This window comes from Xyrauchen texanus, chromosome 17 (assembly GCF_025860055.1).
Source record: "Xyrauchen texanus isolate HMW12.3.18 chromosome 17, RBS_HiC_50CHRs, whole genome shotgun sequence".
Taxonomy (NCBI): domain Eukaryota; kingdom Metazoa; phylum Chordata; class Actinopteri; order Cypriniformes; family Catostomidae; genus Xyrauchen; species Xyrauchen texanus.
The window spans coordinates 3,108,043-3,124,082 of NC_068292.1; the positions used below are offsets into that span (position 1 = coordinate 3,108,043).

Here is a 16,040-nt window from a genome sequence, read left to right on the forward strand (position 1 = left end):
ACTATATTTATACTAATATACTAATACTAAAATCCCAGTGTTTAAAACAAGATATGAGGACGTCAACAGCACACATTTCAATGTAGCCTAATTTACTATAGGCTACAAAACAGTAGGCTACGTGTGTGGTGTAATATCTGCTTGACAGTTTGTAAAACAAAGGGTAATCTAACATTTACTTGGATCACATTCAGAGCTATCTATTATTTGATAGCCTTTAATAATGTAATACTTATTTGGTAGGCTATGTCAATCTGTTTAACTTCCTTAAGAGGTTATTCATGCATGATTTATGTGTAACGCATCACAGCAGGACATGATTTGTATATTTCTGCTCACTTGCACTAAACAAATCACTGCACATATGTTAGCAATAACTCGCAATTTAATGTAATCACACGCGCTTTAATCACAGTTTTGTCGCTGGAGTATTTCGATAATTATATCAATATTATGGATAATATTCGTTGAGATTTTTTTGTAAAGAGAATTGAATAAAAACGAAATGAAAGGATCACGCATTTCTTTAAGCACTAAAATAACGAATATAACAGCACAGTAAATGTGCTGTTAAAAAAATACCAAAATAAAACATAAAATACAGTTTAATAAATCTGTCATGCTTTAAAGAGGCTGTAGAAGAGACTCAGCAACAGAAACTCGCAAGCATTATTGTGTTCTTCTAAAACTCGTTTTAAACAGGGCTCATTATTAATAGAATTAACATTTCCATTTATTTTAGAGGTGTCTATCTCTTCGACTTTTAACTAGTTTTAAATGTACACTACATTGACAGTACACTGTAATCAATGTTTTTGTGTCATTTAGGCTGTCTTCAATCAAAATACAGTTTTGCAATCAGCCATGTGTGATAAGATAAATAGGCCTGTTCCGTAGTGTTTATTTCTCCGGCATATATCATCTAAAATCCCTTCTTCTGCCACAGAAGTCCCAACTGTGAGATTTCAAGTCAGAATTACATTTTCTTTTTCTTTTCTTTTTTTTTTTTTTTTTTTGTATTGCATTTTTAATTTTATTGTTGTTCCGTGGCGGGATAAATGCACCATCATTTGTAAACAAACGGGTGATGAAAATTGAATCTCTATTTCTATTATAATGAATGAGCGACTTTTGTTTGACATTTGGTTCACATTAAAGAATTATGATCTTCTGCTGGACTAAATGCGCATTTCGCTCGTGCCGTGGCATTATAAGTAACATATGTTCATGTATTCCAATGTGTCATTGTAAAAATGACAATCTAATGTGGTGCAAGGAAGATGTATTGATCACCTATGCATAGAAGAGTTCTGGGGGCTGGACTTTTGCGCAGTGCTCTCCATGCGTGATTGGTCTGTTTTGGAGTTAAGGGGGGCATTCACTGAGGAATGTGCTGGTCATCCAGGAGGGGTGAGTAATTTGGGAATCACGTGGACTTGGCCGAAACAGGGGGAGAGGGGGTTGACCATGAGAAGCATCAGTGAGGAGCATTCACCGATGCACGGTGAGATCACCTGGAGAAGCGAGTTGTGACGCACACAGCCCAGAACTGAACACCAGGACAAAGAGGACAGAGAGGGATAGAGGAATCCATGGCAGAGGGTATGTGATATATTTTAACAAGTTCTGGACCTCCTGGAAAGGTCCATTAAGGTGTTGTTTTAGGGGACTGAGAGTGGGGGGCTGGGGGTCCCTGCATTGTCTTTCAGGTTTGGGGGGGGCTTCTTCTCCACCTCTTTCCAACCGACCCTCCCACAACTTCATACTCAAGTTTGCGAGTGTATTGTCCAAGCCTCCTTTGTTTTCACTTTTTGCTTCTGTTTCCCCCGAAGAATGAGTTGTAAGAGTTTTGCATGTGAGATTTTGGAAAGGTGTTAGGCCCACGCTGATGACAGAGGGGAAGGATACTGAGCCCATCATGGGTTCAGTTTTACACCAGGACTTTCAAGGTGGGGTAGCAACAAAGTGTGACTGTTTTTTGCGTTTACTTTGACCATGTTAGAACCCCTTTGGAAAGTCACAATCACTTTGGAGAGAACCACATACAGATCCAGCATGTTTTGCCAGTGGGGCCACGAGGGCATAATTAAGTGAATTTACGGGATTAAAATAATTTCTCACTTTCTGCGCTACGAACATCATCGTGAGTTATTATTATTATTATAATTTTTATTTTGTTGCAAAGTTTGATTTAAGCTATTAAATATTAGGTACCAATTTATTATATACATAAAAAATCATAATAGGTTTGGTTGGAAAAACAATTCACATTGAAATTCACCCCTAAAACAAAAGATGGTGCGTAAAAATCAAGATTTTATAATCAGTTGCTTCCTAAAAACACATTCAAGGTGGGAAAAAGAAAATACATCACCATATACACTTAAAAATAACTTTAGAAATATTGAGTTTATTAACACAAAGATCTTAATGGTTGTGCTTACTGAACTTGTTTTTCTATTTATCCCCTTAAAACATTTATGATAACAACACAGATTATGACTATTCTGCTTAAATTAAAATATAACTTTACCATGACACCATTTAACATTACAAATCATTTTTGTTGGTAATTTGTAATACAATAATGATAAAGATATTTGGTCTAAAATTGTATAAAACGTCTGAATGCCTTGAATATTCTGTTGCAAAACTTTTGGATCTTAATAATTATAAATGTTTTATAATTACTGCTTCATCTGACCCTTCCACAAAACATCGAATGCCTTATTATTGTTCCTTTATGCTTCTTGCTTTGGAGTTATAACATTTCTAAACTGAACATCTGAAACTGTACGCCTAGGCTTTCTTTTGTTAAAGTCTCTGGCGGCTTTGTAAATGTATGTAAATGATTTTTGCAGGAGGCTGTGCGAAAACAGAGGAGGAGGAGGGGCAGGCCACTGAGGAAGACCCTCAGTTGTACCACGGTGTGGGCACGTGCAAGTGGTTCAATGTACGGATGGGCTTTGGATTCCTGTCCATGACCACACGAGATGGTGTGCCTTTAGAAACTCCAGTCGACGTGTTCGTCCACCAGGTAAGTGTCTTGTGAGAAACTACATTTTCCCTAAACGCTACTATTTGTTCTAGCTGTCTCTGATTTACCTTTCAGTCATAGTTTGGAAAGCCAAGATCTGTAGAAAATACACATGAACTGTTATGTTTATTTGAAACCCAAAATTGCGCAGACAGCTCTGAAATGACTGAACCATCAATCCTGTATCAGGCAAACAGCATCATTCCCCAGCCAAACTCTTCAGATTTGTGAAGTAATTGTGTCTGTCTAACCAGATAAAGCACCCTCATTTCCTGTGTAAGTACCATGTATTTAAACAAAAGTCTGGCTTGTATCTTCATGGATGGCCCCTTTAATCTTGGTTCCTGTCGTAAAGTCATTAGCCACAGATGCTTGTATGCAAATGAATTAGAAGTATACTGGGAAACTTGCTTCAAATGTGTGGGAACCTATTGTTTCCCAGAAAGCCACTGTGAATATAAAGACCAAAAGTTTGAGATTTTTGATCAATTGGATGAATGTGATGTTTAATATTCACTGTCACCTCAGCATAATCCCCTTTATGTTGTTCTGCTCAATAAAGAATACGAGATTCATATAGTCTAATATACAGAGTACTGTCATTTCTCATGGCAAGGTCATTTGTGATAATTAAATGAATCAAAATGATCTTCACTAACCCATAATCCTACAAAATGAAACAGTCTACAGCACAACCGGATAACTAAAACTTTCAAAAAGTTCATTTGTTAGTATATGCACATCTTTACTGCATAAAAATAATTTCCTTACTTTAATCTTTTGTCTTGTTTTCCAGTAAAATATCGAAACATTCTTAAAACAAAATAATTGTAATTTTAGATTTTGTCTTATTTTCAGATAAAATAAAATAAAAATTATTGATGTTTATGCTTATAAAAAAATATTTGCTAATGAGGTAAGAAAAAAACTTGATTTAAAGGGAAAACAAGCTTATTTTTCATACCTAATGGCAATGTGTTTGTGTGTGTGTGTGTGTGTGTGTGTGTGTGTGTGTGTGTGTGTGTGTGTTTGTGCGTGTGTTTGTGTGTATGTGGGTGTTTCTGTATGTGTGTGTGTGTGTGTATGTTTGTGTGTGTGCATGTGTGTTTGTGTGGGTGTTTGTGTGTATGTGGGTGTTTGTGTATGTGTGTGTGTGTGTGTATGTGGCTGTTTTGTGTATGTGTGTTTTTGTGTGTGTGTGTGTGTGTATGTGTTTGTGTGTGTATGTGGGTGTTTGTGTGTGTTTGTGTGTGTGTGTGTGTGCGTGTGTTTGTGTGTATGTGGGTGTTTTTGTATGTTTGTGTGTGTTCATGTGTGTTTGGTGGGTGTTTGTGTGTATGTGGGTGTTTGTGTATGTGTGTGTGTGTGTGTGTGTGTGGTGGTTTTGTGTATGTGTGTTTTTGTGTGTGTTTGTGTGTATGTGGGTGTTTGTGTATGTTTGTGTATGTATGTGTGTGTGTGTGGGGGGCAATTGTTTATGTGGTTTACGAGGACAATTTTTTAGGTTATAAACTAGTAATTACAAGGGTATTATGCTATAAATGTGGTTTATGAGGACATTTCTAGTGTCCCCATAATATAAATAGCTTAAAAACCATATTAAATGATGTTTTATTGAAAATGTAAAAATGCAGAAAGTTTTCTGTGAGGGTTAGGTTTAGGGGTTGTGTTAGGGTTAGGGGATATAATCTATAGTTTGTACAGTATAAAAATCATTATGTCTATGGAAAGTCCTCATAATGATAGGTAGACCAATATGTGTGTGTGTGTGTGTGTGTGTGTGTGTGTGTGTGTGTGTATGTGTGAGCGTGTATTTATCACTTTGTGGGGACCAAATGTCCACATAAGGATAGTAAAACCCGAAATGTTTGACCTTGTGGGGACATTTTGTCGGTCCCCATGAGGAAAACAGCTTATAAATCATACTAAATTATGTTTTTTGAAAATGTAAAAATGCAGAATGTTTTCTGTGAGGGTTAGGTTTAGGGGTAGGGTTAGGTTTAGGGGTTAGAATATAAAGTTTGTACAGTATAAAAACCATTATGTCTATGGAAAGTCCCCATAAAACATGGAAACACAACATGTGTGTGTGTGTGTGTGTGTGTGTGTGTGTGTGTGTGTGTGTGTGTGTGTGTGTGTGTGTGTGTGTGTGTGTGTGTGTGTGTGTGTGTGTGTGTGTGTGTGTGTGTGTGTGTTTTATTTATTTAAGTATAAACCCCACTAAATTTGGTTAGATTTCTCTGACATTAACAAGACATTAAATGTAAGGTCATTCAGCTTCTCAAGTATTTTTTTAAGTGTGTTTAGATATTTCACTGGGAATAAAGACAAAAACACTTAGTAAGAAAATGATTATTTGCATTGTTGAATCCCCATGTTCTGTTATACAGTTGACTCATCAAAGACATATTGGGTCATATAATGTAGGTTTTCTGTGTTGTTTTGAAAGTATTTATTATTTGAGTCTATCAAACTGCAAACTTGACAACTGACAAGTGGTCAAACAAATATGGGGTTTTCTATGGTGGCCCAGGGGTGCACAGCACATAAAAATTAACAAAGCAAATAAAAGCTGAAAACACAACAAAAAGAAATCACAGCACATCAAAATAAAGCCACAACACAATGGAAAAGTCACAGCACAATGAAATTGAACCACAGCACAATGAAATGAAGGCAAAACACAATGAAAAAGCCACAGTATAAGAATATTAAGCCTTTTCTGATCATTTTGTTGTGTTGCAGCTTCATTTCATTGTGTTGTTGCTTTTTCGTTGTGTTGTGGCTTAATTTTGTTTTGTAAAGTCTTGATTTGGTTGTGTTTTCAATTTTTATTTGCATTGATAATTTTGTTGTGTTGTGCACTCCTGGGCTACTGTATTTTTCAATTTGCCTCAAAATAATCTAAAAACGGCCAAATTTCAGCTCTGTCACTACAGCCATCATCTGTGTAAATGCAATCCACGTGCTGGACACACGTTTGGCCGCAGCAGTGGGCCTCACACACGCAACATTAATTCCTGAGGTCCTCTGGTCTTTGTGCGAGCAAACAAAATATGTCCCGCAATAAAGAGCTTCCTTGGCTGAGTCAGATTCTTTCTTGAGTTTTGGTGCTTCCTATTAAATCAAAGCCTTGTGATTTCTACATCACTTGTGTGACTGTTTCTAATGGATCATCCATGTCCATACCGTACAAGCCAGGTGAACACACTGTGATTAGGTCATTACATAGGGTTTACTGTAGGAACAGCTTAAAGAGGGTGCCTTGGAGCATCAGAGGGACGACAGGGGCCTGTCATTGGGAGGAAGAGAAATGGGGGCTGGAGGTCACACGCGTTAAGGGAAATAGGTTAACGGTTACTTTGACTGATACACAATGGAAGCACTTGAATAAGGGACACTGCATCTGCCCCAACACAGTTGTATCCAACAGTGTTTGACCAACACATAGACAGCTATAGATCCTTGTCAACTCCAGTGGGGCCATTTGCATCACATCAATAAAAAGATCTCTAATGTCACTCAGAGGTTGCTCTCTCATAGTGCAGGAGATTGAATTGATTTCTCAGTTTTGTGTAATTTAAGTATCAATTTAGACTCTGATGTTTCTTCTAAACTTTCTTAGAGGAAATAAGAATAGCCACAAATGAGATAATGTTAACATAAAAACCTCCTGAGACCCGATTGTGACTGTTGTGTACATTTCCCTTTTTGATTTGTAACCAGTAGCACCAAATAAACATGCAAAAATATATACAAAAAATAAAATAAAAAACAAAGCTAATAGTTTTCCAAAACATTATGTCCTTATATGGGGACAGCGGGACTTAGATTTAAATGTTAACCCTTGTGCGACCTTTGGGAAATTTTTCATTTTTGTTTTTTTGTTGATCGTTTTTGTTAATGACAACAGCATAAATTTTGCCAAAGGTGTGTATTTTTGGGGGAATTTTGACATTTTAACCTCAGTTCCTATAATACATCTATAACACACTGTGTACACAAAATAGTTACACTCGGGACCTTCAGGACAAAAATTTCCCCATTGAAACTCATTAAAACTGCATTATTTGATCCCAGTGCCATTAAAGCATAAAATCACAATTTCTATGATGTTATGCTTCCATTCCGGAGCCCTGGCTTCAAAATCTAAATGTTTTATTTTTTCTGCCAGACGGTGCCATTTTTCTCATGTTTAGCCTATGGAGCAAATACATGCTTTTTTCCTATTTTCTGTTTGCTGTATTATAGAGCACTGTAGGCCAACTGAATAAATGATGCAGCTAACATTGTGTGGGTGTGTTGGTATGGATGTCTGAGTGTGTTTTGTGTGTGTGTGTGTGTGTGTGTGTGTGTGTGTGTGTAAAAACAACAGAGGCATTATGTACACAAACTGGCATTTAAAGGGTTAAAATCCTGAAAATGAATGAATATTTGGTAGTTATGATCAGGGACAGTCAGTGAAAGTGGAAAATAATATGAATGTATAATATTATTATGGCAGTTTTTTGACGCAGACATTTTTGTCCTTTAAGGAACTTTGAGTGACTTATTTTTATTAAGGGTTAAATAATACAAAGCTATAGAAAGTCAGATTTGTTTTTATCAAATTGTTTATAATGTTTCCACAAGTGTTGGTTATTCATGTTTTTAAGACGATTCAGACATTACAGCTGATTTTCAGTAAAGCTGCTTTGGAACAGTGTGTGTTGGGAAAAGCGCAAACAAAAAACTATACAAATAAATAGTACAATAATACATAAATAAACAGTTCAAATGCGCCTTTTTTCATTCTAACGCCATATAAAGCTTCTAAAAGCTAAATTTTTCAGCTTATGGATGAACCCATTGATTCATAATGTGATAATGCACAGTGAATATAGGATTTCTAAGGGAAAAATAGCCCTGTAGTCCATGTCAGTGGTCATTTTGTTTAACAGCATGCTGTTTCGTGATAAATGGATGACATTTTCAAAATGGCATATCGGATGAAACTGGAGACTCTAATCTCTTGACTCAAACTGGTTTTAATGTAAAAACATAATAAGGTTTCTTACCAGATGTAGTTTTGTTGTAGTTTCTCCCAAAGACAATCTCAGCTGAGGTCAGCGCCATGTTGTTTTGTCACTTGATTCAATGCATCAAAATTAACCCTTTACTGACAGCCCAGAGTCTTCCAAACTGAGATCAGTCGGTTTAAATGAAATGAAATTATGCATAGCATATAGCGAAGACAAAATACACAATCCACGCAGAAGGACGCAGGGTCCATTTTCAGTGGACGGAAGGTGTCTCCCCAGCCCCTGGCAGCGGTTCTCCCGCTCCAGGCGGTCGGCCAGGAGCCCCTCCGTGGTCAGCGGACAATGACATGTTTTGGTCAGCAACGCCATTGTTTGGTGGTATTGGAATGTGAAAATGTAACAGTCATTACATTTACATGCACTTTAAAAGTGAATGACAGTCATCCGCCACTTATCTTCACTTATCTTCCTCCCTCTGCCCAGATGCCGCTCGGCTCCACCCTGCTCAACACAGGTTAGTTCACCCAAAAATGAAAATGATTTCATAATTTACTCACCCTCGTGCCATCCCAGATGTGTATGACTTTTGTTCTTCTGCAAAACACAAATTAAGATTTATAGAAGAATATTTCAAATCTGTAGGTCCTTACGATGCAAGTGAATGGGTGCAAAATCCACAATCCACATAAGGGCAAAATAAAAGTACTCCAGATGACTCACCTTCTTTGTGCATATTGTCTCCTACTGGGCAGGGAGGAGAATTTATGATAAAAAATTGACTTATATATTGATCTGTTTCTCACCACACCTATCGTATCATGTTTGAATATATGGATTTAACCACTGGAGTCATATGAATTACATTTATGATGCCTTTATGTGGATTTTGGAGCTTCAAAAGTTTGGCACCTATTCACTTACATCTTATGGACCTTCATTTGTGTTCTGCAGAAGAAAGATCTGGGATGGCATGAAGGTGAGCAAATCATAAGAGAATTTTCATTTTTGGGTGAACTATCCCTTTAAGTCTGGCTTGGACCAATCTGTTTTTTTCAAAATCTGACTTACACTAGATAATGTGATTGTAGCTCAGCTCCATCCATCATGGATACATGTTAATTGGACCACAGTTGGCCTTGCCATTGTGTGCATGGATTTTCAGAGAAACTTCAAATGTTTTTACTCCCGCATAATTGACGTCCTTCCTTCAAATACTCGATTGCACATTGTGTCATGCGTATTTTGGCAACCATTTTGTCATGACAACGCAAAAACCCAATGTAGCCAATTATAGATGTGCATGTAAAGAGCAAATTGGAAGAGCAATAAATTAACTTTAAAGCAACATGAATAAGAGTGCATGTTCTCTGCAGATGGTAGCTTTTTCGATAACGTCGGATATATAGGTATTGTGAAAGACAGCAAAGCATTAGTAGGTACCTGGACTAGGTTTACACTGTGCCAAAGAAGCTCATTCTTAATGAAGTGGAAAATGTTACTCTCCTTGTTCAACATAAAGGATAGACTAAAGCTAAGCAACCATTTGAAGAATTTTGTGGACCCCTACCCCTGCCACAGCATCCTTCCCAGTGGTCAGTGAGGGGGATTAAGAGACCTGTGTGTACTATTGGGGGAGGTGTGTGTGTGGAATGCTGTACCTCGGGTCGGGGGATGGTAACGCATGAGGTTTTCACACATAAATCACTCGCTTTCTCTTTCACATCCCCTAAGTGTATACATCAAACATATGCAATACTTGCCTAGTTGATATTGAAGTTATTTGGGGCCTTTGGTGTTTGCTTGAATAGAGCTTAATTCTAACACAAACACTGAAATTATGCTACATGTTTTATATTTCTGACTTAACAGCAAGTTCTCACTTGAATTGTTTTCAGATTCTGTACGAATGTGTTTTTGGTGTGAGTCAAACCAGAGTGACATAAGGTTAATGCTTTTCTCTGTTTCTCTCGACATTTCTGTGTTTCTCGATCTCTCTCAGAGTAAACTGTACATGGAGGGTTTCCGCAGTCTGAAGGAGGGCGAAGCTGTTGAATTCACATTCAAAAAATCCTCCAAGGGTCTTGAGTCTCTGCGAGTCACTGGACCTGGAGGAGCACACTGTGTGGGCAGCGAGAGGAGACCCAAAGGCAAGAGTGTCCAGAAGCGCCGGCCCAAAGGAGACAGGTGAGAGCATATATTGGGATATATGGGGTTGGGACTGTTTATTTGACAGGTATGTTGTTCTAGGACCAACAAAAGATATTCATTGAGCAAGAAGTCCTACTTGTATCGTAGGGGTACTAAATGCTAATTAAATGCTTATCCCAAATAGTTTTTTAAGGTTAATGCTCAATCAAGTTTAAAATGGATAAAACCGACCACCCTACCCAAGACTTTAAACCTAAAACAATTTGATTGTTCTTGACCACGTTTGTAAAAATAGTTGATTTTGTAATGCAGTGTAAAAAGTACAAGTAAGTTAAAAAGTTAAAAAGTAAGTCATGCGCTACAGTAAGTGTTTAGACATCATAATATAGCATAGTGTGAGGAACAGAGAGAAAAGTATTTATGAACAGATAATCTGCCATTTTACGTGATTTGTGTAAAAGTCGTTATTGTTGTAGCGCCTCTAGTGTTCATTTTACCCTGAAACTGATTCTATATGTACAGAGAGCCATGTAAAAACAATATTTTTGCAAGAATGTAGCTATATTAATGTGATTCTATGTCATTCGGAATCTTTTTTCAATAAGTGGAGCGAAATAGCATTAGTATGTGTGCTTAGCAGGCCAAATCCCTCATCTTTTGATCTCTCCAAAAACATGGTTTGGTCTTCTTACCCCATTCATCAGTTCCTCCCCTTCCCCCACATCTGTCCTTGGTTAGGGCTGCGTGGACAGGCTGTCAATGTGACCTGGATCAATAACTGTTTAAAACGGCTGGTCACTGAAGCATTTATACCTGATGGATCCCCCAATTCTGAGATTGTGATTTTTAAGGTTAGGACTCATAAAGGGGACTTAAAGGTCTGCTAAATTGGATGTATTGTGTGAACAATTCCTTTAAAATCTGAGAGCAACTTTACGTTGAAAATTTGGCTTGGATTTGTGGAACAATACTTTACATTTATGCATTCCCTTTCAAAAAATCTTGCCGTAAATGTCCAACTCATTAATTTCACATGCAAATGAGCTTGCGATTTGCTTCAGACGTTTGCCAGAAGTTTGCAGCTCTTCACCTATTGTGAACCTGCAGTAAACCTTTGGCGACAAAGAATCTTCTGCAAGTTTGCTAGAATTCTTGATTTTAAGGGTTTGCTTGATGCTTTTATCCAAAACGACTGCAGTGAATTCAAGCTATACATTTTCAGCACTTGTGTTCCCTGGGAATTAAACCAAGCACCATGCTCTACCAGTTGAGTAGAGCTCTACCAGTTCCAGCATCTAACCGACACAAATGGTAGTAAGCTATCATTACTGAAGTTAGAGGCTTATCATTCGGCCTACCAATCAGTCCATTCGGATTATTGTGAAAGACACTGTGTCGACAATATCAGAGGAGAGATCGTTATATCCTCAAAGGGTCTTTTGAGGCCTGTGTTCGATACATCCCTGGAGTATGCTTCTGCTTTAAGAGGAGCCACATCTGTCCATTATGATTATTCAACCTACTCAATGGGCTCAGTGCATTTTTCTGCATTGTTTTAACTGAGCGGAATCATTTACAAGGATATCTGCCCATTTCAAGCTAGCAAACAAAAAGTGTGAATGTTTTTAAAATGGGAAATACTCTTATTTAGAAGCATGAACCAATCAGTGTGTCACTGTTACTGTTTTGGTTTCAGGATATAGAGGGGGAAACACTGCAGTTCATTTAATTGATAACAGACGAAGGTGCCTGAGAGGGGTCAGGAGTCAGCATTGCCATGGAAACTGCATGTGTTTAGGGACTGGGTGGGGTGTTTAGGGCTTAGGGCGGAAAAAGGTCATAGTTCATAGGTTGCTGCTGCAGCTTTTTTTAAACAAAGGCCATCATTGCCTGCTGCACACTCTTACTGCTGGCTGTCCATGTCCCTCAATGGCCTCAGGTCAGAGCCTATAAACCACAAGAAACAGCCTCAGTGCTCTGAACTCACCCACATGACCTCCACAGTGGACATCAATGCAGTAGCGGCTGCCCCATACCAAGCACCCATATGCCACTAAGATCCTTTCTTGAAAACATTGTGTTCGGTAAACTCTGATGGCCAGGGCAACATTAATTTAGAGAAATGTGCTTGTATATTTCACTTGGTTAGTATTAATAAGCTGACATTAAACACCTTTGAATGAAAATGACTCTAAATTGTTATTGATTGAGCTGTGTTCGAAGCCATCATAAAATACTGATATACATACATTTTTGACCGTACGTTCAATATAATTCTGTATTCACGTCATGTTGGAATCACTGTAATTCTGAAATGTCGACAGGGGGATTCAATTTGGAGCTGTTTACGTCCCCGGACTTTGTTTCTATGGCAACAACCATAACGCCAAAACAGCTTGGTGTTTGATAACAGCTACACTACATTCATTCATTAATTCACCGCTGTCTGTTCTTGCAAAGCGTTTAACTGTCAAGTCAGAGCTTTCACAGTTTACAACTCAGAATTTACTCACAAGTTCTAGGAAGCCATTTCAGAAAAGTCAGAATATTGTAATTACGGTAATTCCAACATGACGCCAATGTATATTGGTATTATTTGACAGCCATATTCTATCAGTGTAGATTTTGGCATCCGCCATTGAAAAATATGGTGGACAGTGGTGCACAACACAGAGTCAACAAACTTATAAAAGCAAATAAAAGCTGAAAACACAATGAAATTAAGCCTCACCATCATTTTCGTTTGAAAACGCATTGATTTTGCTATGTTCTCACCTCTCATCAACACTAGATAAACGGTCTCCATAACTGCATGCTTTGGAAAACGATGATGTTAGGAAATTTAAATCAAAGGTTTCACACTACAAATGGATTAGTGTGGACGTGGCCTAACTTGAGATGCTTGGCAGGGACATGTTGCCCAACTTACAGTTAGGCCATAGAAATGTTTATTCTGATTATTATTATTAAATTTGACTTTATATTAACATTGGTGTCTTTAAACATATTGCTGTGGCCACTATTTTATAAAATCATAAGCCACTTGTGGCCATGAAACATTTAATGATTATGTATGAAATGCGATACCCTGTCATTCTGTAAGCATTCAATGCACAAATTAAATTTGGGTGTGTAGTAAAAGGGCTGAAAAATTCCTTGTCTCCGACGATTTCATGAATAATGGTACATTTGAGAAGGTTCCTTCAGAACTGCCCCTCTGAATTTATACTGCTCTATTGTGTTGATTCCTTTTGTTTAATTGTTAAATATCCATTAAGAGTGTTTAATTACACAGATTATTAATTTCTTATTTAAATGCAGTTTCTTGCATTGACAGTTTTTATAATGTTGTGGGTTTTGATAGTTATTAGCTTTTTGTTGTACATGTAAACACACTCAGTAACTGTTTATATTCCTAAAACCATCCTTAAAGGAATAGTTGACCTAAAAAGGTCATTCTCTTATCATGTACTCACTCTTATGCCATCTCAAACTCGTATGATTTTCTTCTGCAGTACACAAACAAAGATGAATTGTCAAAGATGCATTCAATGTTACAAAGTTACATTTGATTTTATTAAGAACATTTCAAATGATCGCTGTTTCGCAGGTGTTACAATTGCGGCAGTCAGGACCATCATGCCAAGGAGTGCAAGTTGCCTCCCCAACCCAAAAGATGCCATTTCTGCCAAAGTGTGGCGCACATGGTGGCCAACTGCCCTGTGAAAGCTCAGCAGTCATCACAGGGGTCTCAGGGAAAGTCGTCCTCTGTCACAGGGGGGAAAGCGGAGCACAGTTATTCTCCACCACCCACTGGGAGCGATGACTGAGAGCACACACAAAAGTGGGAAAAAACTTGAAACCCAATCATACCGCTATACTGGAAAAACAAATGTAAATGCTATGAATGCTGCTTTTGAGATTCCTCAGGTTTATTAAAGCAACAGATGAGAAGAATGTATCTTTTTAATGGTGTAACACTCAGGAAAATAGCTGCTCTCAGGAATTTCAGTGAAATATTTGGTGCATTACTGTAGTAGAAGTAACTAATTATAAAGTAACACAGATGTAAACCTTTTTTCTCTACTAAATTATACAAATATCTCTTCTAGTGTATCCAATATTCTCATGGACTGAAAAAAAAGTAATTTTGTCTGACAGATACATGTGAATGTTTCTTGCATTTCTTGATGCTTCTTTAGAAAATGATGCTGGGATTAAAGGGGTGGGATTCAACAATAACGGTCTGTTTGAAAGGGGCCACAGAGTCACAGTATATATGCTTTTTTGGGAAATGAACCAACAAATATTAAGCAGTGATAAAAAAAAAAAAAGAAGAAGTGTTTTAACTTTAAATCTTTAAATTGAGGATTCGGCAATTTTGCAATATAGACTGTCCTGATCAACAGGGACCAACTGAATGTTAAACCACTTTCATGCTCTCTAAACCTGCGGCTCATTTTACATTTATCCAAATGTGTCTCTTGGGTGGAAGCTAGATCTTTGACCAATAACACACTCTATTAGACATGAGAGTAAATAATCATTACACTTTGATCTCTAAACTGCAGTCTACAGTCAAAATCTCTGGCTTGATATTTCTCGATATCAGTCTCTTAAACTGCTGCTGAACTGTATGTTTGCTAGTGATGTATTTTGTTATTTGTATTTGACAATTGGCCTCAGGGATTTTCTTCGAGAAAGATGGAAATAAGTTGTTCGTTTTATCAAATGTTGTCTATTCTTACGTTGATGATGAAGACATTGGCTCCATTTCCCAGCTGCCTGTATTGCCTTGGAAGAGGTGCATATAGACCTAATGAATTTAACAGCCTTTTACTCCCGTTTTACAGGAGGAGCTGGAAGACTTTGAAACATATATATATATATATATATATATATATATACTGTTTGTCAACCTATTATTGAGCCTTTACTCATAGTATTTATTTGTAGCAATGTGTTCTGCATCTTATCTAGAATGTAAAAGAGGCTTATGCTCTACCTCGTGAATTATTTCCCAAAAGCCATCTTCTCAAGTGCCAGAAATCAGTTGATAGTTGATGAATTTATTCATGTATTTTACACTTGTATGTTTTATAGTGGATGTCTTGCGTGATGCAGTTTATTTTATTGTGATTACTCTCTGAGCTTTAAGACCGCACTGCACTCTGCGTCATGTTAGAGATTTCTTTTTTATTTTCAATTGCTATTTGAACTTTACATGTCTTTTACTTTACTAGTGTTGAATCATAACTCTGAACTCAGGAAATATTTTCATATTTAAGGATTGCGAGGTAGACTTTCTGCGTGAACTTCAGAGAGTGAATTGAATTATATTATTATTATTATTTAATTACGAAATTATTGAAAATATTAATTTCACGTTTACAAATGGTATTTTTGTTCTTCAAGGTTCCTATTCAAGGCCTTGTGAAAAGAAATGTTGCAAAAAGTTTCTTTTTGAGATTTGTGGATCAAACAGGAATGTATCGCCTAACACAAATGTTGTGTTTGCCTCTTACAAAACTGAAAACACTGTAGTTATCTAAATCATTCTGTTATGTAATAATAAGTTCATGCTTTCATGTTTCAGCATTTCATAACATAAGGAATCATACAAAGTTCTGCACCATTTCGACATGTCCAAGCGGTTTTTGACTATCCTTTTGAACTTTGGAATCACTTGTTATACATTTGAATGTAATGTGATTTTTTTTTTTAAATGTTTTGTTTTTTTTGTCATCTAATAAATTTTGTGGAATGCTAAAATATAAGAAATGATTGTAACATCTCTTTTCTCAGTTTTGACAATGCAGATTTTTTTGCAACAA

At 37.1% G+C, this 16,040-nt stretch overlaps 1 protein-coding gene across 1 annotated transcript; it reads left to right on the forward strand.

Moving 5' to 3' along the window:
- The first annotated feature begins 1,592 nt into the window (after positions 1-1,592).
- Positions 1,593-14,036, forward strand: LOC127657833 (protein lin-28 homolog A-like). The gene is made up of 4 exons (XM_052146762.1): positions 1,593-1,602; positions 2,862-3,037; positions 10,058-10,242; positions 13,817-14,036. Exons 1-4 carry the CDS (start codon positions 1,593-1,595, stop codon positions 14,034-14,036), a joined length of 591 nt encoding a protein of 196 aa, XP_052002722.1.
- Positions 14,037-16,040: the final 2,004 nt, after the last annotated feature.